This window comes from Culex quinquefasciatus, chromosome 2 (assembly GCF_015732765.1).
Source record: "Culex quinquefasciatus strain JHB chromosome 2, VPISU_Cqui_1.0_pri_paternal, whole genome shotgun sequence".
In the NCBI taxonomy this organism is placed as follows: Eukaryota; Metazoa; Arthropoda; class Insecta; order Diptera; family Culicidae; genus Culex; species Culex quinquefasciatus.
In genome coordinates, this window is record NC_051862.1 from 44,899,282 (window position 1) to 44,925,229 (window position 25,948).

Consider the following 25,948-nt stretch of genomic DNA (forward strand, 5'->3'; position numbering starts at 1 on the left):
GCTGATGGTGCTGTTGCTGATGGCAGGATGGTAAACAAAGTTTAAACCGAGACTTCCGAGTAGTTAACGATGTTGGCAGATATCTGCGGAGGAGGGGGACCGTTGTTGGGATGACTTGAGAATGAAATGCGTGCTTTGTTGATTGGTGTTGTTACGTCTAGAGCTAAGGAGTCAAAGCTTGAGACTTTGGAATAAACAATTGTTAAGGACGAAGAATCGGAGTTGAAATCGCTCTTGTCCTGTCCTGTCTTACGTAAGGTTGTTGGTATCCGGGAACGAGTGCGTTGGCAGTATCTCCAAAAGACGCCACTTCCTAAAAATGTCTGTATTGGTCCACAGTCGTTCAAAAATCCATTCTATCTAAATCTTAGTTCCGTTCAATCAAACGATTAAACTGATAACAGACATCGTTCATTGACGGCCGAAGCGGATTTGATATTCGGCCGTCAAAACAGCTGTGATTGGAGCTATTATCATAACCCAAAATTGATAAGAAAATACCCCACCTGTATAAATCCGTACCAATCGCAGTTCCACCAAACCAGTCAACCATTTCACACCTAACCATGTGGTTCGCGGCATTCCTCGTGACCACCCTGCTGCTCCTAACCCGCGCTCAAACCCCGCCGGATGCGGAAGCCCGTTGCGCGCGGGTATCGTTCGCGTTCTTCGCCAACGAGGCCGACTGCGGCCGGTTCGTGTTCTGCAACGACGGCCAACCGATGGACATCGAGTGCCGCGAGGACGAGATCTGGCGCCAACAGGAGGCGGCCTGTGTGCTGGGCAATCGCGAAACCTGCACCGTGTGGGATCCGGCTGAGGCTTGCTTTGGCCTCGGAAATGGTCCGATCGTGTATCCGGGCTATTGCGAGCGGTATATTAATTGCGATGAAGAGCGAGCTAATGTGAACTACTGTCCGGTTGGGTTCATCTTCTCGGAGGAGGATCAGCGTTGCGTTATAGGAAGTGTCGCGTCGTGTGAAACGTACGAGCATTTGTGCCGGAGTGGACCGTACAGTCGGTTTAGACATCCGGATTTCTGCGAGTCGTTTATCCAGTGCGACAACCAGACGGCACTGCTGTTCAGCTGCGGGTTCCAGGAAATGTATCAACCGAATGTAGGCAACTGCATCGCTGGAGAGGACTGTGAACCGCGTCCGGTGAGTGAGGTTTGCGATGGAAGAAACGACGGGTACGTTGCACATCCGGAAGAGTGTGGATCGTTCATCAAGTGTGTAGGTGGAATACCTGACGTAACGCCCTGCCCGGACGGTCAAATCTTCCGTGACGGATTCTGCGTTCCCGGAACTCGAACCACCTGTCAAACGCTGGACGGAATGTGCGCAAATCGTGGTAACTACGAGCAGCTGGTTCATCCCGACGGTTGCAGGTATTTCGTTGAGTGCTTCGGAGGTGTAGCTAACGTTCGCGTCTGTCCAACTGGCAAGATCTTCCGTCAAGATATGCAGTTCTGCATCCCTGGTGACGCAGATACATGTGAAGCCGCTCCCATAGCAGACATGTGTCACGATTCGCCGTACGGGGTCATATTCCCACATCCGGAAGATTGCTCACAGCTCATCCGGTGCAACGGAACTGCCGCGCTAGAAGAGCCCTGCCCCGAGCATCACATCGTCCAACCGGGAAGTCTCAACTGTGTTCCCGGACTGTTCGAAACGTGCGAATCGTTCGACCAGATCTGCCAAGGAAAATTCGATGACCGTATAGCTCATCCCAGCTGTAACCAGTTTGTGTACTGCCAGAACGAGAAAGCCCTAATCCTTCTCTGTACTCCAGGAGAAATCTTTTCCACCCTCGATCAAAAGTGCATCCCCGGCGATACCGAACAGTGCGAAGCACTGTCATGCTCTACCCGTTCAGACGGACTCTTCCCCCATCCCAACCTATGCCACGGCTTCTACCAGTGCTCCAACGAGCAGGTCTCCAGCCATCTGTGCCCGCTCGGGCACATCTTCGATCCGGCGGCCCGCGTTTGCACCCCGGGAGACTTGGAAACCTGCCAGCCGGATCCGCTGGAGACCATGTGCGAGAACAAGTTCGACGGGCTCCGCTATCCCCACCCGGAAGGGTTCGACTGCGAGCGGTTTGTGGTTTGTCAGAACCGGGAAGCGCTGGTGGGTAGCTGTCCAGCGGGTGCGGTGCTGCGGCCGCAGTTTCTTGACTGCGTTCCGGGGGATGAGGAAAGCTGCGAGGCTTTTGAGGATGTTTGTCCGGAGGATTTCGATATCGTGCTAGCTCATCCAGGGAGGTGTGATGTGCTGATTGTTTGTGAAGAGGGATCTGCTACGGTGGAGTCGTGTCCGGAAGGTGAGATTGTAGATCGGGATTCGTTGGAGTGTGTTCCTGGTGACATCAACGACTGCCTTCCGGTTGAAAATCTTTGTGAAGGTCGAGAGGACGGATTGTTTGAAGATTCTTCATCATGCACTCGCTATATCCAGTGTGAATCCGAACGGATGACTGCTTTGGAATGTCCTACGGATAACGTTTTCGTACAAGAACTTCAGGGTTGCGTTCCAGGAGATACCGAGGCATGCACCAACATCTGCACGGAACAAGAAAACAACGTAATGCTAGAGAATCCCAGCTCTTGTGTGGAATACTACCGTTGCAGCGAAGGACTACCAATCGCGGAATCATGCTTAATCGGTAACATCTTCATCGAAACGACCTGCGTACCAGGAAGTGCGGACACTTGCGAAGATTTCAGCGATCGCTGCGTCGACCAACCGGACGGTCGGCTTGAGTTCCCCGGTGCGAGTCAGTGCTCCTTATACCTGGAATGTTCCAGCGAAGTTACTTCCGTTGGAACATGCCAGGAAGGAACGGTTTTCATAGCTGAACTGGGACAGTGCGTGGTGGGTGACGCCGCGGCGTGTACCAACCTCTGCACCGATCAAGAAGACGATTCCCTGCTACCGTACCCGGACTTGTGTGCGGAGTACTTCCGCTGTACGGGTGGACTACCCAGTGCGGAAACATGCTCTCCAGATCACATTTTTGACGAGCGCTCGGGAAGTTGCGTTCCGGGAAGCGTCGCTAGCTGTGAAGACTTTAGCGAGCGCTGTGTTGGACAACCGGACGGACTACTACCAATTCCAGATTCCGCTAGATGTGACCGATTCTTGGTTTGTTCCGTCGAATCCGTAACACTTGGTAGCTGTCCAGAGGGGGAGGTATTCAGTGAAGCTACTCAACTGTGCGTTCCTGGGGACGCAGAACAATGCACTGAAGATGCTGACTACAACTTCTGCGAAGGCTTGGAAGATGGCAGCTATGCTCATCCGCAGGTGTGCCACCTGTTTGTTGGTTGCGAAAGTGAGTCCGCTCAAGTAGGAGCTTGCGGATCGGATGAGGTATTCAATGCTGAATCGAGTAGTTGTGAAGCGGGGGACAGAACTAGCTGCTAGGTTAGATTAAGTGAATATAAATTGTAACGCAACGTGGAATCGTAATTTATTTTCGATGACCTGTTGAGCTAATTCCCCCATTGCGTTGTATCGCTGTGACCTAATCCGACAGGCTTTTCGTACAGATAATGACTGTGCGATAATACTATCTAGCTGACAGTGATTGAATGGGAATCGGCTCTGGCGGATCGGATTTCAAAGCGCGCGTGCATTCGATATCGGGCCGGAATCAAATTTTCAACCATTTAGTTGCTTTACTAAACAATTTCACAATACCACCAACTCATGGCGGCGGTCACGCGTTTCACAGGGTCATGACTCCTGCCGCGGAATCAAATCGATTGACACGGCGCGGCATGTCTCCGTAACCGCCACACCTGTCCAACTTTTTTTCCCCCCAGGAACAATCCTCATCAAACCCGTCGGCGGCGGCAGCAGGTACACAGTGTCATAGATAAATAAATAAATTTCGCTAGAGCACGCTTTCGTGAACAATAAACTCGTATTTATTTTGATAGAATAAACTGAAAATGGCAGAGTTTATTAGTGTAGCAGGCCATTCCGATATCTGGCAATGTTTGCGGAATCAACAAATTCCGGCCTTAACCATGCCCCGCTGGAACGAGTTGATTGGAATGGCAAACGTTGCAATCGGTTTTTCCACTCCAGCTCTGAGGAAGTTGGCGGGGGTGGCAAACTGAAAGTGAACCTCCCCAGCCGATGGAATATTTTCAATATTTTAGTTTCTGTCAGGTTGGAAAACAAACTAGCTGCTGATGTTGGTGGTGGTGGTGGAGCAGGGGAAGGTGGCACAATTGAATAGCAAAGTGACACCGATTTGGCGCGGAGTTCCCGTCGGAAGGGGGGGTTCTGGCCGCAAGGTATGGCTTAATTGAAACTTAACTGAAGAGGTTGATGGACATTGTCGTAGCTTTTATTTTTGAGTGTGGATAGGTGAATAATTGGTTAGAAAACTGGACTGGACTTGCTTTTTTTATGTTTTGTTGTGCTGGGCAGACTAAAAGATGTGTTTTGATTTTTTTGCGTGCTATTTTTTGTTCAGGAAATTATCTATTTATTTTTAATAAATAATTTCATAATTTTGAACATTTTTTAGATCAAGTTGTAGTCAGAATTGCATTATGGCAGTGTTAGATTAGAGATTAGATTAGATTTTCATTATAAAACGTTTTATATTCTTTTAAACATATTTGTAAACTTTGTATTCAAATCACAATCTTTTCTAAATCGATTGAGGACGACTACTTTTAGTTATGGTTTGGTTGAAACGAAATCAGTAAGGGAGAGTGGGGAGACTTGATCACCGAGGACTCTTGATCCCAAGCCTGTATCTCGTCAGCATGTGGGTAAAACTATTAGCTTTGTTCTAGAAAGTTGTGCGAAATTGAGTAAAACTCATTGCACAGTGGTCCAGATCGCAAAATTAAGTGGAAAATGGATTTTCCGAAAAATGGTGACGTTTTGGAGCTTTGGTGTCTTCAGAAGAGTTGTTGCAAATGGAAAGGGGCAACTTTTGGTTTGGTTCAAAATTAGGGTGGTTCACGATTAGGGTGATTTTGAAAATCTAACTTTTCAGGAATATTTTTGGGAATTTTTTGTCTTCTAAAAGTTGATGGGCTTGCCAATCCAAGCAACTTTGTCGAAGACACCAAATTTATCTCGTAATCTACGCCTTCTATGACCAAATTTATAAAAGCATCTGAGCAAACCTTCAAAATCAGTTTTGAACGTGGCAATTCAGGGTTAACTTTTAGAGAAAAGTGATATTCGGAGCACTTTTAGAGCTCTACAAAACAAACATTTTCATTTTTGACATGTCAATTTGGACTTAAGGGTCAAAAGTTACAGCCATTTAAGGTAAAGATGCAAATTTAAAACTTAAATATCTCAAAATGGCGCAAGCCAAATTTTAAGCACTAGGTTGCATTTGAAAGAAGAGATCTAGCACTACAAACGCTGAAAAATCTCAGGGTGTTTTTCTTTAAACTTGAGATATCTTCATTTGAAAAAGTCTAATTTTCAAGGGAAAACCATATGGGACCACCCTAACGAAATTCGAAAATTGTCCAAATATATGTTTTTCCATGTAATTTTGCACGCTGAATCTGAATCTGCCCTCAGAATTGAGCCAAAATGTCAACAAATCGATTTTTGGTCATATTTTGGGTTTCCATGTAAAATTATCATTTAAACCCAAAATATGACCAAAAATCGATTTGTTGACATTTTGGCTCAATTCTGAGGGCAGATTCAGATTTAGCGGGCAAAATTACATGGAAAAACATATATTTGGACAATTTTCGAATTTCGTTAGGGTGGTCCCATATGGTTTTCCCTTGAAAATTAGACTTTTTCAAATGAAAATATCTCAAGTTTAAAGAAAAACACCCCTGAGATTTTTTCAGCGTTTGTAGTTCTAGATCTCTTCTTTCAAATGCAACCTAGTGCTCAAAATTTGGCTTGCGCCATTTTGAGATATTTAAGTTTTAAATTTGCATCTTTTTTACCTTAAAATGGCTGTAACTTTTGACCCTTAAGTCCAAATTGACATGTCAAAAAATGAAAATGTTTGTTTTGTAGAGCTCTAAAAGTGCTCGAATATCACTTTTCTCTAAAAGTTAACCCTGAATTGCCACGTTCAAAACTGATTTTTGAAGGTTTGCTCAGATGCTTTTATAAATTTGGTCATAGAAGGCGTAGATTACGAGATAAATTTTGGTGTCTTCGACAAAGTTGCTTGGATTGGCAAGCCCATCAACTTTCTAGAAGACAAAAAAATTCCCAAAAATATTCCTGAAAAGTTAGATTTTCAAAATCACCCTAATCGTGAACCACCCTAATTTTGAACCAAACCAAAAGTTGCCCCTTTCCATTTGCAACAACTCTTCTGAAGACACCAAAGCTCCAAAACGTCACCATTTTTCGGAAAATCCATTTTCCACTTAATTTTGCGATCTGGACCACTGTGCATTGTAGAAATCAAAGCAAAAAATTAAAAAAAAAAATTTAGATTGAGTTACACACATTTTTCTAAAAATTGCAACAAAAAACTTCCAAGAGATCTTTTTTGTTTGTTTTTATAAGTATAGAAAACACTCAAAAATAATTCAAAAAAAATTATACATGGTTGGTTTGATAAACATATCAACTCCAAAACCCTTACGCATTTGACGTTAAATTTATCGTCATACTATTTTTACAATGAATTGTTTAAAAAAGTGCGTTTAGGGAGACTTGATCCCTGCATTTTTACAGTCACTGGAATCAGCCTCAAGATTATATAATTGGGCTGGGTTTTCGTACATAGTGTTGTTTAGTATAGTTGTACATTACTTACTGCAGTTTGAACCACTTTTCAAAAATTTTGTGAACAAAAATTACCAGCTTTTGTAAACATGCCCAATTTTTGTCTAAAAAAGAAAATTTTAAGTTTTTAAATATTTTGCATGCTAAACTTGTTATATTTTGAGCACAAACGTATTTGTTTAATGTGCAATTGCTGTAACTTATAGAAAATTAAATGTTTGGATGAATAAGAAACATTTTGCTTAAGATTTCTTCAAAATGTTGAAAGGGGGATCAAATTACCCCCAACATTTTGAAAATGCGGATTTAAAATATTTTTTTAAAACGCTTGGCATGATTCGAAGAGTTTTTCTGATGAAATACCCTTATCAGCCAAACAAAGTTGAATGTTTAAGCTTTCAATTCATGCAAAAAGTTCATAGTTTTGTGAGAAATTGACAGAGTTATGTGCGATACAAAAAAGGGGATCAAATCTCCCCACTTTCCCCTACATCAGTTTCCAATCTAGAAGCTGCTCTTAAAACTAATGTTCTATTCTATTCTGATGACAATTCAAACCATATTCCCGATTTACCCCCGTTGAGTGTGTAGAAATTCAGCATATCAACCAAAAGTGATAAAAACGTTTCCGTCAATTCAATCAATCAGTACCATTTATATTTTTAGAATCAAACACAAATAATAAATAGGTCAACTTACTTCTTGTAGCCATTCTCGAACCACCTTGTCGTTTCTCTGTCTCCCTGCTCTACAACTGTGCACCAAATCGACCGATTTCTGCAAACCAAATGGAGCTTTCAGAGGGTCAACATGCACCAGGTCCCCCTCCAGTATCTACTGCTCTGTTCCGTGAGTGCACGCCAAGCAAAATTTGAATTTGACCTGCTTTTGTCCTCCGGCCCCGGGGGCAGAGAAAAATCTTCACACCCAAAATACGACGACGCCAACCGAAATTAAATCTACATTTTTCATCCTGACGTTTCTGGGCTGACTTGTTTTTGTCCCAGTCCACGGGTTGGGAGAATCGTCCTGGACCTTGTCCAATTTATTTCCCAGCAAGAATTGTTGTCACGTCGACTGATTTGTCCCAAAAGATAGCCGAGGCCCGATTTGTCGACGTTGAAAAACACGCCAAGAATTCTTAGATCTCTACTTTGGGCTGGTCAGATTGTCGGGTCCTGAGGCTTTGGCTTTGTTATTTGTTGTCCCAGATTATTTCTTCCTCAATAGCGAGTGCATACTTCCGGATTGTCGCTTTCCGGCCTCTGTTGTTGTTATTCTCGCCTCGGCCGAAATTTATTTCAACTGCCTGGCCCGATGTGAATAACCTTGAATGAAATTTATTGATTTTCTTTTTTCCCTTCAAAACTGCCTCGGCGATTCCCTTCGTCGTCACTTTCGAACGGACGACGAACCGTCCGCGCTCATCGGAAAGGACACACGTCGCCGAGCGCGCGATTCTTTTGTTTCCGGGAAGGTCTCCCTCTCTCTGGCCCGCTCTCACCGAAGGGTGTCACGCGCTCTCCCTCTCACTCTCACCCCGCGTATGGCCCTCTCACTCTCGCTCGGGACTCTTTCGTCACAGTAACACCTCAACGCTTTGCACAGCGCTAAATCACCTTTTCACATACATCAATCACTCGGAATCTTCCGGGAATCGCTGGGATTCACACTTCCGGAATCGGAACTTCCGGGTTCTTTTCGCAAACTAACCTCAAAAACACACTTCTCTTCCGTATCACTCAGATGTCGCACAAAACACGCAACCCCCCGCTTTCCTGCAATCTGTTTACGTCAGTTTTCTTGCGGTACAGTTCCGACGACGTTCGGCCGCGGGTTCCGGACAGGTTCAGTGCAACGATTGAAAGTCACGACACTACTAAATCCTCTCTCGGCGCCAGGATTGTGCGGATGCTCTAGTTTCACCCCTCCGGATTGTTGTTGTGTTTTTGGCCAGCCAAAATTTTTCGGAAGTTTCGCTCTCTCGCTCTCGCGTGAGAAGACCACGAAGAAGAGAGCGAGTTGAACCCTTTTCGACGTCGTCCTTTGGCAATGTTTTGGCTAACGCTCCGATAAAGGGCGATGTAACGCCACGTTGTGTGTAGTCCTGCTGAGTGAGAGCGAAGGCGGTTTTGTTGAGAAAGAGAGCGCAAAAGGGATAGAGCGGGGAGAATCCTGTTGGACGAGAAACGCTGCCAGGACAGATGATTCGCTCGGGAAGCGGAGGGTGAACCAGATTTTTATGGCACGTCCTGCAAGGAAAATCCTTCTGGAGAGGGTTCACTCGAATGATGCGTTATCCCCACCACTTTTGGGATATGGTGTTCATGATTTCACGAAGCGAGTTTGGTGCGACGCAGCGTGTTGCGCGATGATGCGTGGATGTTGCGCGACACGGAATGATACATCTGCGGAGGTGAGGAAGGTTGCGAAGCGTAACGTATCGTAACGGGTTAGGTGTTGTAAGAGAACATCTCGGGAATTCTTTTTATCTGAAAGTACACAGCGAAAAATCCGATGGTAAAATCGCATGCAAAAGCATGCACATCACCTTTGTGAGCAAAAGCATGTAATATTGTATGAGAAAACGTGTTCACAAAAAGCATGTACCGAAGAAAAAAAAATCAGTTCTGCTCACCTCAAAAATACCATCCATATTTCACTAAAAATTTAATTTCCAAAATATTTTTTTTTTATATTGGTTTTCTTTTTGATATTTTTAGTAAATGCGTGATGGTGCAAAATCCGGTTTGATTTTTTTCAAAAAATAGTTTTTTTTAGAAAATATCAAAAAATTGGACAAAAGATGATAAAAAATCATAATTTTTAAAAGAAAAGCAACCATGAAAAAACATTTTAAAATCTGAATAAATATTCTTGTATTTTCTTTTGAAACTTTGAAAATTTTTGTCTTGATTTTCAAAATTTTACAAAAAAAAAATATTCGAAAATTATATCCCCTAAACAATATTTTGCACAATCACGCACTATTACTCATAAGATGCATTTTTAGTCCCTTAAAACACTTCAATTTTTTTCTGGGGATCCTTGGCCAAAATAATTTGACCCATATTTTTTTATTTGGCCATTAGGGTGGTTCGAAAAAAAATGATAATTTCGAAATTTTTAGCAAAAACCACTTTTTTCAAAACATCTCCGAGCCATTTCATGCGATTTGAGATGTTTTAGACGCAAAGAAAGGAGATAAGTTTAGCTATTTGGGAAAAATAGTAAGAAGTTTCAAAAATCTAGCTAAACATTGGAAAAAGTCGTATGAAAACTTCAAATGATGTTTTAACCGCGTTTGGATCAAAGCGCCAATGCCTGAAAATATTTTTATCAGATTTCTTGGAAAATTTCACCTAACATATCAAAAATTGGCGATGTCGAACCGTAAGTTTCCAAGATATGATTTTCCTGTTTTTATGCGTCGACGCGCCACGCTTAAAAACAGGAAAATGACGGAACCGAGAAAAAGAAAACAATTTTTTTCATTAAAACTGGGATAACTTTAAAATTTCAGCGACGATTTATACATGTTTGGATATCAAAAGTTGCGCCATTAATTACGAGAATTCTTTTGCATCTAAGACATCTAAAACTGGATGAAATGACGTGGAGATATGATTTTTTGAAAAAAAAGTGGTTTTTGCGAAAAATTGCGAAAATTAAAAATTTTCCAACCACTCTAGCACGATGTAGGTGACCCTTATGGCCAAACAAAAAAAAATACGGGTCTTATTATTTTGGTTAAGGAAACCCCAAACAAAATTTCAGCCCGATCGGAGAACTTTTTTTCGGTTAAGGTTTTTTTCAAATGGAATTGCTGTATAACAATACCTTTTTTGAAATTTCAACTTTTAGTCTTAAAAAGTTTACAATTTTTTTAAAAGCCGATGATTCTAGATACAGATTATCATACAATTACACACCCATTTTGTATGACCACAAGTCACTACATCCGTTGTATGGACTTGAATGGAAAAACGAATGAGCAAAATGACTTCTATTTACATAGGGAAAAAACTTCAAAAGTAAAAAATACAAAAAAGGCAATTTCCGAAAAAAATACCATTCTATAGTAACTTTTTTTTTAAATATGTTTTTTTAATTTAATTTTCGATGTGATTTTTATTTTTTTATTAAACTTGGTGTTATTATTTGCAATATATACTACACTGGTGAGCCAGTGTTGTTGATGGTGTTGATCATTTTATAAAATGTATATTATGAACAATAAGCTTAAATGTAAATTTGTTGTACAATCTTGATCAAGTTGACCATACAAATCAGTTTCAGGGAAAAATAATCATGTATTTTTAAAGAAATGTATTTAATAATTCAAAAATTATTTTCAGATTGTGGATGAATTAGATCAAAATATGAGAAATACTTTTATCAGGCATGTCAAGGGACTGATACTATTTATCCATTTGCTGTTTCTCACTTAAAAAAAAAAACTGATAGACTCAATCGTTTTTTTAAAAGAATAATACTACACTAAAATTAATTTAAGTGATCAATAATTTGATAATATTCTAATTTGCCCAACCCGGTTCTTTTATCAAAGTTTGTCGGCCTGGCTTCTTGAATGAATTTCTTATCTAGGTTGTTCAAACAAAAATCCTTATCGGTGGGCTCTTATAGTAGAACTTGTCTTTGGGCAGCATCGTTAAATGCAGTGATGAAATTCTCAAGTCATTTATAAAAATTCAATTCTACAGGACAAGAATAAATTTGATTTTATTTCGTTCAAATCAATCCCCTCCCAGCAACGACGAACACTCTAGCACATCCCCGTGAACACACCTCAATCTCGCCTCATCAAACACATAACCCGGCGGACAAGTGTCCAACCTTGGCATTCCCCGGAAGCAGGTCACAAACCGATTACACAGGTAGGGGTGGGCATAACTCCCCGCTGGCTTCCCGTCGCAAAACTCCCCCGCCAGCGGTTCCATCTGGCACGTCCTCTCGTTTCCTGGGAAGCAATCCTGATAGCTCAAGCTGAACAGCTTCCCCGGCGGACAGTCTTGATTCGCCTGAGGAGTCCGCTCACAGTCAATGTACTGGGTGCAGTTGACCGGGTTCCGTATCAGTTCCGACGCGTGGTTCCAGCAAAAGTGCGCCTCCCACGGAGTTTGCACGCACAGTCCCGGAGTGGTCCCGTCCGTAGCCTCCACCGTACTCGAGCTGGTCACTTCCGGTTCAACGGTGGTGACCTCCGTCGGACATCGGTACTGGCTCTGATGCACGCAGAACATCACCCGTGGGTTGAACACAAAGTTGGGGGAGCACTGACCGGCAACGCCGGTGCTCTGCCAGCACACAAAGTACCTGGTGCAATCCGTCGGATGAGGAATGGTTCCGGAGACGACGCCACGGCACGCGGTGTTGGCGTCAGCCGGAACTTGCTGGCAGGTCCCCCACCGAGAGTGGAGCAGCAGACTGCAAACAACTGACACTAGCGCAGAAAGTGATGACGACCTCATTATCTTTGCGGCGGGAGGAACGATACTGTGAGGTGTTCCGGCTGGGGATGGTAGTTTTATCACGTAGTGAAATGGGTTTGGTCAATATTAACTCAAAGCCTGAGCTTGCGTAGTTATTCCGAGAAATGGTAAACAACGGGGACGGTTGTCAACAGGCTTTGCTGGAGGGAACTTTCTAATAATTGTTTCGATTTTGGAAATTTCTAGAAAGTAGTGATGTTTATAGATGTTTTAGTTTTTATTTAATGAACGAAATCTTAAAATTAGAACCAAATATTGGCTATAATACCATAACCTGTTTACAGGTTCTCCTCAACAGGTTCAGCTAAAAAAATCAAAAATATTAAAAACTATTCTAATAAAAGTTTTTTTTTCAAGGTACCTTCTGGCTCCTCAACTTCAGGAATCGTGTTGTCAGGAGTTTGCTCATCATCGTTTGATTCGTCATCTTCTTTTTCCTCTTCTTCATCTTCGTTATCTTCCGGTTTGTCATCCTGTTCCTCTTCGGTTTCAGCAGCTTCTGAAAATTTGAAAGTAATTGATTTTTTTTACAAGATGTTCAAAAATAACAGGTTAGGTAATCACCAACCTTCTTCGTTAGTTTGCTCCTCTTCCTCCTCATCATCATTGTTTTCCGGAACTTCAGAATCGTCATCCGGGATCACTTCAGTATCGTCCTCTTCGGTAACCATGCGAACGGCTCCGTCGGTAACGACTTCGTGCTCATGATCATGCTCGTGATCGTGGTCGTGGCAGGGACAGTCATGGTCATGGTCATGGTCATGATCGTGGTCATGATCGTGATCGTGATCGTGATCATGCTCGCCATCTTCAGTTTCCGACTCTTCCTCGTCTTCCTTGTCGTCTTCCTCATCATCTTCATTTTCAGCAGGAACCTCTTCCTCCTGCTCATCATCCGTCACTTCATCATCCTCTTCTTCAGCGGGAGTGGCCTCAGTTCTGCTACCACCTTCCTCAGCATCGTCCTGCTCGTCCTCCTCTGGTAATTCCTCTTCCGGGGTCTCCTCCTCGGGCGCTTCCTCCTCTTCTTCCTCTACCTCATCCAGGTGGCACTGGACACGCTCCGGTTCGTCACAGCCCTGGCTTTCGACGTCAAAGTACAGACCGTCCGGGCAGCTACCGTCGATTAGGTCGCCCTTGTAGCACGTTTGGTACTGCGAGCAGGAATCTGGGTGTACCAGGAAGATTCCCTGGTGTGCGGCAATGTCGCAAAAGTCCGCTTCGTGCTGCTGGGTGGGGAATCCGCTGACCAGAGCGGTCACCGCCAGAAGCAGCAGTCCCAGAAGGGCGGCGTTGGTCATCTCTTGGATGGGTTATGACTAGGTGAATCACCGAAAAGTGTTCGCAGAAGACTGTTGGAGCAGATCTCCGCGGAGGCTGCTTTTATTGAGTTGTGAAACTCGCGAGATTTTCACATCAAATCGATAAGATTGTGACAAAGTTTGATTGAAAAAGCTCGAGATATTGTTTTGAATGGTGTTCTAAATTTGAATATGCTTTATCTTCCGAGTTGACTCATGAAACCCCATGGAGAAGGTTCACGAGCTCCACGTGGACATCACAATACGGTTTGATAAGAAAGGCTGAACAGATTTTCCAGTGGCGCCAGTTGCATAACGAGGTGTCCGCCCCCTAAACTCGTGATTCCGTGATTGACAAGTTCATGGTTCTGAGAAGTGCGGCTTGCCTTCTGGACCAACTGAAACATCTCGTGACTGATAAGGCAGATAACTGGGTTGTGATGATTCGGGTGAAGTTTGGACCACATGATTGACTCAAAATACGTTACGAACTATGTTATCAATTGTAAAGAGCGCAAAAAAAAACACCAGTTCAATGTAGTAATTGCATCATATCAGATTAAAACGCAAATGAATGTTAATACGAAGAATAAATGATACAAAACAAATTTTTTATAAAAGTCTAAATAAACAAAATACAACTCAAATCACAAATAATAACATAAAAAGAAAATAACACAATATGAAAATTAAAAATTAAAATACTAACAAATTAAAAATAGTACTTTTTTATTAAAGCGGTTACAAATATTTTTGAAAATTATTATCAAAATTATAAAATGAGGTAGCAGAATTTTTTTTCAAATGGCTTCAAAACTTTAATGAAAATAGAAAACAAATCAACTGAAAACAATCTAAAATATATTTTTCTTCATTGATATTTACCATGTTTGGGCTGGATTAAAAATATTTTAAATTTTTATCAAATTCCAATGCACAAAAACTTTTTGTCCGAAAAAAAATCGTTCATTTTTAAATATTTTGGAAACAAATGATTGCAAAGGAACTGGACAGATGAATAATACATGTTAAAACACTGTTTTCATTCAAATGTTGAGTCCATGGCTCGTAAGTTCCATTTTGTAGCATTTTTGCAAGAAGGAACGATAAGAGATAAGAGATAAGAGATAAGAGATAAGAGATAAGAGATAAGAGATAAGAGATAAGAGATAAGAGATAAGAGATAAGAGATAAGAGATAAGAGATAAGAGATAAGAGATAAGAGATAAGAGATAAGAGATAAGAGATAAGAGATAAGAGATAAGAGATAAGAGATAAGAGATAAGAGATAAGAGATAAGAGATAAGAGATAAGAGATAAGAGATAAGAGATAAGAGATAAGAGATAAGAGATAAGAGATAAGAGATAAGAGATAAGAGATAAGAGATAAGAGAGAAATGAGAAATGAGAAATGAGAAATGAGAAATGAGAAATGAGAAATGAGAAATGAGTAATGAGAAATGAGAAATGAGAAATGAGAAATGAGAAATGAGAAATGAGAAATGAGAAATGAGAAATGAGAAATGAGAAATGAGAAATGAGAAATGAGAAATGAGAAATGAGAAATGAGAAATGAGAAATAAGAAATGGGAATTAAGTATAAATGAAGAAATGAGACACAAGAAATGAACATGATATACGAATTAAAATAATTCGCGTCACATCGAAACGGAAGCATCTTATCTTAAAATTTCCCCAGAACATTCAACTATTCGCCAAAAGGTGCCACAGATTTCCTGCCAAGAATTTCGTCCTCACAAAAGGCTCTGCTTATCGTCGCTTGTAAGGAAGTGAGAAATTTCATCGCCATGATGATAGTTTTTGTCACATTCCAAGGCTCCTCCACACAACAGCCGTGTCGTCGTTGCCACTCCAGCAGGATGACAGACTCGCTAAATTGTTGTCAGAAGCAAGCACACACATACAGAGATGCACAAATACAACCTAAATATTCACACACACATACCCATTCTGGCGCAAAACTGGCACGTGTGCCCAAGTCCTCCGAATTCCTTGAGCTGAGAAAATATGTCAACTGCATTTCCGTTATGTCAAGACATTGCTGAGAATTTCGTCTTTCTCCCTAAGCACACGTTTGTGCCACGGATGGTTACAGTAGTTTTGCCAAGTTAACAGTTTACGGGCTCCAGGAAGGGGATGTTCAATTAGGGAACGCTTTGTTTCACAGCTTCGGAATGGATGTGATTGAGCTTTTCCAAGTCAAAAGTTGAAAATATTTTTAATTAGCGAAATTGCGTTATACTCGTAACTCGAAGCAAATTTCCGCCCGAAACTTTCATCATTTATATCAATTTTTGAATTATGAGCTCCAGTCAATACGAACTTCCCACCTCTCCCAAAGGGAAAAACTGACTTCGAGTGAAATCTAATGAATCACCATTCAGGGCATACCGGAGAGGTCACGTCACCGTGGAAAGTCGACGAATCGAAAGCTAGAAACTACTCGCCTCGTGAGGGTGGTGAAAAATGGTTTTCCACCTTGGACCGTTCTGCTATTTCCTCGAAAGTTGAAAAATTAATGACCATTCGGGAAGGCGCCCGAAAACTATGTTGTCTCTACCTCCCCCGTTCCATTTTTTATTGGCCACCGCAGCTGAGGGAAAAGGGTTTTGATATGATGGGATACATTTTTTATGTTATTTTTTTTTTAACTGTCCAGTTTCAAATGGACAAGTAATGGAGGGAGAAAGTTACTCTTGTGGAAGGGTTATTTAATTAAAATTGAAATTGAAAAATAAATTGAATAATTTTCAACAATCCATGTACACAGAAAATGAAACAAAACCAAAAGTTTGGGCTGGGATGGGGGTAAACAGAACGGCTTGATATGATTTGGATTGTTAACAGTTCAATTTTTCTTCATGATAAATTTATATTCATGATAAAGATAAATATATTATTAAAAACAAAACTTTAATAAATCATTTTTTTGGCACTTTTCATTTGCAAAAATTCTCAATACTTTGAACAACATTTTTGTTCACACGTGATCCCTATGGAGAAGCAAAATCAGAGTTATGGAGTTCCCCAATTTAAAAATAATGGCCAAGACAATTTGCCAAAACGGGGCCAACCATTTCCATTCAATAAAGCCATCTTTTGTAAAATCGTGCCCGTTTATCATTGATCCTGTGCTTGAAGAAAATGCAAAGAGAAGATGCTCGACCTCGATGGAAACCTCCGGCTGGGAAAACCTCACCGAGACGGACAACAGCTGGTGCACTTTGGCCAAGTGTTGCCGCCGCCGTCGTCGCCGGAACATTAACCCTTTCTTTATTTATGGTCGAATAAAAGCGACGACGTTCCTTCATCATCGCAGACAACAGCCCTGGCGAACGCAACCGAGACGCTCCAAACTCCAGAACACCTCGAGGTCTGGTAGATGGTGAAAGAGTGAGGTTAGGTTTTGGCACCCGAACAAAAGTGAAAAGCAGCTGCCACACAGCTGGGGGGAAGATGGAACCCCTCCCTTTTTTATGAATGAGGGGAGGGGGGCTCAGCAAGAAAATTGTACCGAAAAAGTTTTTTTTTAGTTTTGAAAATATAGGAAAATTTTTTTTTGTCAAAACATTATCAAAATCCATATAAATTAAAACATTTTAAAAATACGAAATGACGCAAAAACAGATTTTTTCCGTGCCCCAAGCGTGACCCAGGAGAAGATAAATTTGTCTATTAGGCTTAATTTCTCGTGTGTCGATCGACCCTGGTTGTGCTGAGCACATGCTCCTCACTGGGTGCCCTTTGGCTGAAACATTTTCGGGGTTTTCCGCGAAGTATTCTGCTTCAGTGAAAAATTGCCGAAAGAAGCACCCGTTTCCTGATAGCAAGGATCACCACAAGTGAGTTATTTCCCAGTGAGGGATTGCAAAAAAGGTTTTTTTTTGTCTTTAAAGATGCCTTAAAAAATGTGGTTTCTCGAGATTTTTACGGTTTCTAAATCATACAAAAATTCGAAGGATTCTCTTCGAAATTCTCATGTGTTTGCCAGTTTACGAATTCGCTGCTGAGCAACTTATTTTGTAAAACTTTTTATTGTCAAAGATCCTGTCACGCGACAAAATCAATTTGTAGCAGATGAACCGTTTTTGGCCACTCCCTTTTCTCTCGTCACTCATGAGTGCCCCACTTAAGTCGCTTAAATTCATTCAACTGCGCAGCGTTACACTCAAGAGAAAAAAAACACGATTGTCTACATTTAGGCGTTTGTATTTAAACTAATTCGTTACACTATGTTACCACTATGTTACTATGTGTTTTGTGATTGACAAACTTTAACTTAGCATAAACTTATCAAAGTCCTAGCCCCAGATTCACAGCCCACTGTACAGCTTGCAACTTCCGTCCAGATCCTGGTACCCGGGCAGGCACGTCCGGAACCGTTCCGAGTACACGTAACCCTCGAGGCAAACCTCAAGCTGGGCACTTCCCGCGGCACAGTCGTAGTACTTGTCACACTCCCCAGGGCAGGCCATCCGGCCCAGGTAGCCCTCGGCGCAGCTCACTTCCGGTTCCACCTCCGACTCGACAACGGCTCCCTCCTGGCAGGTCGCCGGATTCCCGACCACACAAACGATGCTCTCCTTGGAGAAGATGTGGCTCTGCGGGCAGGACTCGACCTCGGCCCGGAAGTGGTCACACTTGATGTACTGGAAGCAGTTGTCCGGATGTTGGCGCACGCCGGTCAGCACTCCGGCGCACATGTAGTCGTAGAAACTGCCGGAGGTGGACTGTGGGAACGCCGTGACGGACGCGATCAACAGGGTGGTAGCGACTAGTAAGCACTTCATTGTTGCGATTTTAAGGTTCAACTGGTAATCCAGTGGGATTTGCCAAGTGCTTTTTATAGGCTTAATCTGACCCGTAGATTTGCGTTCCAGCAATTTGCGACAGGACTGATAAACTGGAGTTTATTGGCCAATTATTGAGCAAACAAACAGAAGTCAATCGTCACCGGGGTGGGTTTGCGCGGTCAGTCTCGGTGGATACCCCTGAAGGTGATAAACTGATTATCTCCGGGGAGATAAGATAGTTGTTCGTGTTTTGAGGTGTACCAGTTTGATATACCGTCAAATGAAGTACTTAGAACCAGGAAAAATATGTAAAATGTGAAATTTTCTCGCAGATGCAAAAAATTTCATAGGAAACCGAATCTTATTGTTATATTTTTAGTAGTGGAGCTTTTTTTCTCATTAAATTTGACTTATTTAAATGAATAAAATTCCAATGGCGTCATATTTTACGGTGAAATAATGCATAAAAATTTCAGTTGCGTGTGACTAACTTCATTGAGCAGCGATTATTTCCTGGAATTTTTACAATTTACACGAGCCCATAAATTTAGTCAGCGTCTTCGTGTTGTGACAAATCAGAATGCGTTGCTTTGTGTTTTCAAATCAAGGTGTTTACTACCTACTTTCATGGCTTTTCCATTTGGCATGTAAGCAATTCTCTAAGATTTTGGTCATTCATTTTTTTGTATTTTTTAATCTGGCTGAAACTTTTTTGATGCCTTCGGTATGCCGAAAGAAGCCATTTTGCATTATTCGTTCGTTCATTTAATTTTCCATACAAATTTGGCAGCTGTCCATACAAAAATGATATGTGAAAATTCAAAAATCTGTATCTTTTGAAGGATTTTTTTTGCTAGATATGGACTACACTGAAAAAAATGATACACGGTATAAACAATTAGTGATTTTTAATTTCACTTTTTGTCACTAAACATGATTTGCAAAAAAACAATTTTTATTATTTTTTATTTTCTGATATGTTTTAGAGGACATCAAATGCCAACTTTTCAGAAATGTCCAGAATGGGTAAAAAATCTTTGACCGAGTTATGAATTTTTTAATCAATACTGATTTTTTCCAAAAAATCGAAATATTGGTCGCAAAAATTTTTCAACTTCATTTTTCGATGTCAAATCAAATTTGCAATCAAAAAGTACTTCGGTGAAGTTTTGATAAAGTGCACCGTTTTCCAGTTAAAATCATTTTTTGGTAACTGTTTTCAAAATAGTAGCAGTTTTTATTTTTTTTAAATTAGAGCTCATGTTTTCCCACTTTTGAAAAAGATATTTTTGAAAATCTGAGAAAATTCTCTATGTTTTGCTTTTTTGAACTTTGTTGATACAGCCCTTAGATGCTGAGATATTGCCATGAAAGTGTTTAAAAACAGGAAAATTGATGTTTTCTAAGTCTCACCCAAAAAACTCACCGTTTTCTAATGTCGATATCTCAGCAACTAATGGTCCAATTTACAATGTTAAAATATGAAACAATCGTGAAATTTTCCGATCTTTTCGAAAAAATATTTTCAAAAATTTTTAAACCAAAACTAATATTTTAAAAGGGTGTTATATTGAATATTTGGTACTTTTGAAATTTTAATCTTGATTTAATTTTTTTTAATTATTGTAAATCTTTTTAAACACTCTACAAACCAACTCCGCCTTTAGACGGAATTCGAATTAAAAAAATCACCAAAAATTAAAAAAAAAAAACAGAAATTTTATGATTTGGAAGTTTAACTTGTTTAATGTGACTTTGCAAATGTTTATAGAAATGTCATTTTTTTAGGGGTCAAGTTATGTTTTTCGTAGAACAAAAGTTGCTCAAAATGAACTTCTGAACACGGTTAAAATAAAAAATTTCGAAAAAATAATTGGGCAGTAGACGGTTAAGGACGAAAACCAATTAAACCATCTGGATTCAACCAAATTTTAAAATAATTCAAATCCTCTTTTTCCTTTCCTAAACATAATAGTAAGGTTTTCTTCTGCCGGAATGTTTCAGATTTTTATCGGTACTTGGTCAGATTTTTAAATTTTGACCTGGCACCCCTTTTTATTGAAAAAAAATAAATAAAATAATGAGATGTTTACTTCAAAATGTAACTTTCGACGATCGAATCACGGAAAAACTATTGCCTCAATTTAGCTGGATAAATTTTGTTATGAGTTCTGAGCAGTTCTCTACGGAATCGGTCTTTTTTCTTTAATTTTAATTTTTGTATTTTTTAATCCGGCTGAAACTTTTTTGGTGCCTTCGGTATGCTCAAAGAAGCCATTTTGCATCATTAGTTTGTCCATATAATTTTCCATACAAATTTGGCAGCTGTCCATACAAAAATGATATGTGAAAATTCAAAAATCTGTATCTTTTGAAGGAATTTTTTGATCGATTTGGTGTCTTCGGCAAAGTTGTAGGTATGGATACGGACTACACTGAAAAAAAAGATACATGGTAAAAAAAAAATTGGTGATTTTTAATTTAACTTTTTGTCACAAAAACTTGATTTGCAAAAAAACACTATTTTGAATTTTTTAATTTTGATATGTTTTAGAGGACATAAAATGACAACTTTTAAGAAATTTCCAGAATGGGCAAAAAATCTTTGACCAGGTTATGATTTTTTGAATCAACACTGATTTTTTCAAAAAATCGAAATTTTGGTCGCAAAAATTTTTTCAACTTCATTTTTCGATGTGAAATCGAATTTGCAATCAAAAAGTACTTCAGTGAATTTTTGATAAACTGCACCGTTTTCAAGTTATAACCATTTTTAGGTAACTTTTTTGAAAATAGTCGCAGTTTTTCATTTTTTTAAATTAGTGCCCATGTTTGCCCACCCTTGAAATTTTTTTTTGAAAAGCTGAGAAAATTCTCTAAATTTTGCTTTATTGAACTTTGTTGATACGACCTATAGTTGCTGAGATATTGCCATGCAAACGTTAAAAAACAGGAAAATTCATGTTTTCTAAGTCTCACCCAAACAACCCACCATTTTCTCATGTCGATATCTCAGCAACTATAAATCCGATTTACAATGTTAAAACATGAAACATTCGTGAAATTTTCCGATCTATTCGAAAAAAAATACTTTCCAAAATTTTAAATCAGGACTAACATTTCAAACGGGCCAAACATTCAATATTACGCCCATTTAAAATGTTAGTCTTGATTTAAAATTTTTGAAAATATTTTTTTCGGAAGGATCGGAAAATTTCACAAATGTTTCATGTTTTAACGTTCTAAATCGGATTTATAGTTGCTGGAATATCGACATTAGAAAATGGTGGGTTGTTTGGGTGAGACTTAGAAAACATGAATTTTACTGTTTTTTAACGTTTGCATGGCAATATCTTAGCAACTATGGGTCGTATCAACAAAGTTCAATAAAGCAAAATTTAGAGAATTTTCTCAGCTTTTCAAAAAAAAAATTTCAAAGGTGGGCAAACATGGGCACTATTTTTGAAAAATGAAAAACTGCGACTATTTTCAAAAAAGTTACCTAAAAATGGTTATAACTTGAAAACGCTGCAGTTTATCAAAAATTCACTGAAGTACTTTTTGATTGCAAATTCGATTTTACATCGAAAAATGAAGTTGAAAAAATTTTTGCGACCAAAATTTCGATTTTTTGAAAAAATCAGTATTGATTCAAAAAATCATAACCTGGTCAAAGATTTTTTGCCCATTCTGGAAATTTCTGAAAAGTTGGCATTTTATGTCCTCTAAAACATATCAAAAATAAAAAAAATCAAAATAGTGTTTTTTTGCAAATCAAGTTTTAGTGACAAGAAGTTAAATTAAAAATTACCAAATTTTTTTTACCGTGTATCATTTTTTTTCAGTGTAGTCCGTATCCATACCTAAAACTTTGCCGAAGACACCAAATCGATCCAGAAATTCCTTCAAAAGATACAGATTTTTGAATTTTCATACATCATTTTTGTATGGACAGCTGCCAAATTTGTATGGAAAATTATATGGACAAACTAATGATGCAAAATGGCTTCTTTGGGCATATCGAAGGCACCAAAAAAGTTTCAGCCGGATTAAAAAATACAAAAAAAAATCGAATGACTGAAATCTCAGAGAATTGCTCTTCTATCCCACTCCCCAGAATCCCATTCCCCAAATTTCCTTTCCCCAGAATGCCATTCCCCAGAAATCCATTCCCCAGAATGGTTCATTCCCCAGAAACTCATTCCCCAGAATGGCCCATTCCCCAGAAAAGTATTATTTTTATTATGAATGTACTTTATTTCAAAAAATGATCAGTTTTAAAGTGTGAAGTATTAAGATTTCGCCATTATTGTGATAACTGCTGACAAAAGTTAAATGTTCCCTTCTTTAGAAGAAAGGAAAACGCTCTTAACTTGTGATGATTGCTGACGAAAGATGAATTTTTCCTTTAAAGTTGAATTTTCCCTTCTTTAAGGAAGGGAAAACAATGTTGGCTTGTGATAACTCCAGCATGCTGACAATTTTCCTTTAGCAGTTTTCCCTAGTAAAGAGAGTTTTCCCTTCTTAAAGAATAAAAAAATAGTGTCAGCAGTTATCACAAGTCGAGAAGGCTTTTTTAAACCGATTCTAACATTGAATTAATGTTTAATATCATTATGCCAATTGACCATTATGCGCCATTATGCCAAATTATGGTATGCCAAACGGCGCTATACTAAATGGCATTGTATCAAATGGGAAACATTACATGTTTTTCAAGGTCATAAATATTTCTGGGGAATGGGTCATTCTGGGAAATGGACCATTCTTGGGAGTGGGATTCTGGGGAATGGGTCATTCTGGGGAATGGCATTCCGGGGAATGGGATAGAACCTTTATTATGACCTCTGAGATTGTCCAAAATGACCCGGAATTATGTAATTCAAGATGGTGGCCAATGTCACACTATCACACTTTTCACTCACTTTTGACTATTTTGAGGTCACTGAACTTGAATCTGGCGTTTATCCTTTGACGAACTTTTGATAATTGCCGTCTGTATTTTGAAAAGAGGAAGAGGTAAGAATACAAAACCGATGCCCGTGTGCTCTCTTGTATTATCTGGAGAGAAATCCCGACAGGCATAGTACAAGAGAGCACACGGGCAGCGATACGGTGATAAATATTTGCAAAGCCTAACGAACAATTAATCTTTTCGTTGGCAGATCAACTCATAACAAAGTTAGAAACAGAAAGAGATCAAAACATCACCTGATGGATGAACAACCATGACTGGCAGAAAGCTCTGCTCAATATCCCGTTAGGTAACGCAGATTTTGGGGTCACGCCATTCGCATGGGCTCCAGTTCCCGAATTTTTGGCTAATCCCTTTTGGCATTTCTATGCTAAACATGTTCCAGTATCTGTACCAGTACCAGTTTGGCATACATTAGAGGTGTGTATAAAAGGAACCAAACTCCCTGCTGGAACATTAAGTTTATCCTCGACCATGAAGCTCTCAACAGTGTTGTCCATCATAGTTTCGTTCGCTGCCGTTCTGGTAGGTTTTGAGAGGAGCAATCCCTGGTTTAGTTAATGTTCTGAACTTATTCGATCAAACAGGCAAGTTGCTCAGCAGCAGCAGCTCAGCAGGAAGTCGTGCAGGGACTGCTGCGCGCCAATCCTCCAGTCGCATATCCGGAGAAGGCTTGCGATGGAACGCGTTCGGCGGCCTGCACCACGTGTAACCAGCTCAAGGTGTGCGTCACTGCGGACGCAGCCATGGACCCTATGAACATTAGACAGGACTGCCCGGCTGCCCTTCCGTACTGCAGCATGTCGGCGACTGTCTCCGGTGCCGTTTGCCAGAAAACTCCGGACACCGGTGTGGCGGATTGTGCCACGGTTTCGACCAACTTTAAGTGCACCGGAGTTGGGTTCTTCGCGAATCCAAACTCCTGCCAACTGTACCACTACTGTACGGGTCCGGGTGCCGTTGCAGAGAACTATGACTGTCCCGATGGTTACAAGTTCAGCAGCAAGGTGAACGCTTGTGCCATATCCGTCGGAGCTTGCCCGGCGCTCACTTGCAAAGTGGACAATCCGGATTACGTCTACATGGCGCTGCCGTCCGATTCCCAGTACTATGTGTACTGTTCGTACGACAAAACCGTCACTCCGGCCAAGCTGGTCGACACGTTCGTCTTTTCCTGCGGTCAGGGATCCACGTACAATCCGGCCACTGGACGATGCGTTTTTTCTTGCCCCAAGGACGGTCTGTACGCCAACAGTGCCAATCTCAAGCAGTACTACCAGTGTTACCTGTCCGGTGGAAGGCTCATCTATAAGGATTTGGCTTGCGCCGCTGACCAGATGTTCGATGCTGTCACCAAGCGATGTGTCAAGGCGGTCTAGAAGAAGAATTTGTCTAAATAAAAAGCAGCAACACCATGGAAATCATCTCACATTATTTTTAATGTATACCTACTACAAATCAGAAAGGGCTTCACATCCATTCAGTAAGTTATGAAATGCTTCATGACAAACCGACAACGTGTCTATCGCGTATGATTTATAATTTCCCGAAACTCTGACGAATCACTGAGTAAATTTACAACCCCAGCTTATACGCAGTCCCAGCTTTATCAGCAATGCATTCACAATAATCACCCCAAAAACAGTACGTCACTCCGAAACGCTCCCCCATCATGCCTTGAGGCTATATTGGAAATCAGTACTGTACATCGTAAAAATTAAGTCCGTCTATTTATCTGGCTCAGATATGTACCGAATGCTATCAAATAAGATTTTATTATGAGCGAAAACACGTCAGCTTATCGGCATCCTAATCGAGTCGCTGAAAAAAACGGTGTTTACCTGTAAAATCGGGAACGCAGCTTCTCCAGTAGTCTGATAAGAACCAGAATTGGGTGGCTTCTCTGGCAAGTGTTTGACCCTTTCGGATCCAGAGATTGGGGTTTCAACTTGTGAAAGAAGAATGGTTGCAATTTGACGCTGTCGTGTTAACTTGTCGCACGTCGCTTTTTGACGTTCCGAGAAAAACGCGGTTTGATGATTGACCTTGAATAAACAAAGATTAGAGCACGCAGTGTAAATAATAACAAACACGTTTTGTTTGGTTGACCATTCTGTACATTGTCCTGAAATTTGGTTGAATTTGGTTGCTGGAGTCCCGAGTCGTAATTACAAATGTTTACGATAGTCGAGCTTATACGTGTGTCAAACGCGTTCTGACCTGAAATCCTTTTGGCCAGTTGTCACACTTGAATCAATTTTCAGGGAGTGCCAAGATTGAAACTAATTTCATTTGAAAAGTGACAACAATGCACGGATTTTTTGGTTGTTATTCCATATCTCAGGATTGAAATCTGTGGATCTGTGGAGATCAAATCGTCGCCATCTTGATAACTTGTCGTACGTGCATTTTGGGCCAAATTGAGTTAAGAACGCCATTTTGTGCAGCTCACAATGCCTCACCTTTTGACCTTCACAGATCCCCAAAATTCGATTTCAATCCTGAGATATTCAACAAAAACAAAAAAAACTCCGTGCATTTTTGTCACTTTACATATGAAAGTAGTTACAATCTTGTCGTGCTATCT

At 40.4% G+C, this 25,948-nt stretch overlaps 5 protein-coding genes across 5 annotated transcripts in view; 2 read left to right on the top strand and 3 right to left on the bottom strand.

The window, feature by feature from the left end:
- LOC6053469 (MOXD1 homolog 2) overlaps positions 1 to 8,669 on the bottom strand; it is a 173,737-nt gene extending 165,068 nt beyond the window's left edge. The window contains exon 1 of the mRNA XM_038250292.1: positions 7,458 to 8,669. The gene's annotated coding sequence lies outside the window, so the exon portion shown is untranslated. The remainder of the gene's footprint in view (positions 1 to 7,457) is intronic.
- On the top strand, positions 542 to 3,467 carry LOC119766758 (zonadhesin-like). The gene has a single exon (XM_038252411.1). The coding sequence runs from the start codon at positions 567 to 569 to the stop codon at positions 3,429 to 3,431; it is 2,865 nt and encodes a 954-aa protein (XP_038108339.1). The 5' UTR covers positions 542 to 566; the 3' UTR covers positions 3,432 to 3,467.
- Positions 8,670 to 11,483: 2,814 nt separating the features above from the next.
- Positions 11,484 to 12,283, bottom strand: LOC6036761. The gene has a single exon (XM_001846706.2). It carries the CDS (start codon positions 12,248 to 12,250, stop codon positions 11,516 to 11,518), a length of 735 nt encoding a protein of 244 aa, XP_001846758.2. The 5' UTR covers positions 12,251 to 12,283; the 3' UTR covers positions 11,484 to 11,515.
- A 5,498-nt stretch (positions 12,284 to 17,781) lies between these two features.
- On the bottom strand, positions 17,782 to 18,429 carry LOC6036758. The gene has a single exon (XM_001846704.2). It carries the CDS (start codon positions 18,381 to 18,383, stop codon positions 17,907 to 17,909), a length of 477 nt encoding a protein of 158 aa, XP_001846756.2. The 5' UTR covers positions 18,384 to 18,429; the 3' UTR covers positions 17,782 to 17,906.
- A 5,176-nt stretch (positions 18,430 to 23,605) lies between these two features.
- On the top strand, positions 23,606 to 24,773 carry LOC6036757. The gene is made up of 2 exons (XM_001846703.2): positions 23,606 to 23,886; positions 23,949 to 24,773. The coding sequence occupies exons 1-2, from the start codon at positions 23,836 to 23,838 to the stop codon at positions 24,738 to 24,740; spliced, it is 843 nt and encodes a 280-aa protein (XP_001846755.2). The 5' UTR covers positions 23,606 to 23,835; the 3' UTR covers positions 24,741 to 24,773.
- Positions 24,774 to 25,948: the final 1,175 nt, after the last annotated feature.

What these genes read in the sequence shown, in the direction of transcription:
- LOC6036757 (XM_001846703.2), top strand. Translation starts at nt 23,836, where the DNA reads ATGAAGCTCTCAACAGTGTTGTCCATCATAGTTTCGTTCGCTGCCGTT. An exon ending in TTTCGTTCGCTGCCGTTCTG is followed by an intron (nt 23,887 to 23,948) that starts GTAGGTTTTGAG and finishes TCGATCAAACAG; the next exon opens with GCAAGTTGCTCAGCAGCAGC.
- LOC6036761 (XM_001846706.2), bottom strand. Translation starts at nt 12,250, where the DNA reads ATGAGGTCGTCATCACTTTCTGCGCTAGTGTCAGTTGTTTGCAGTCTG.
- LOC119766758 (XM_038252411.1), top strand. Translation starts at nt 567, where the DNA reads ATGTGGTTCGCGGCATTCCTCGTGACCACCCTGCTGCTCCTAACCCGC.
- LOC6036758 (XM_001846704.2), bottom strand. Translation starts at nt 18,383, where the DNA reads ATGAAGTGCTTACTAGTCGCTACCACCCTGTTGATCGCGTCCGTCACG.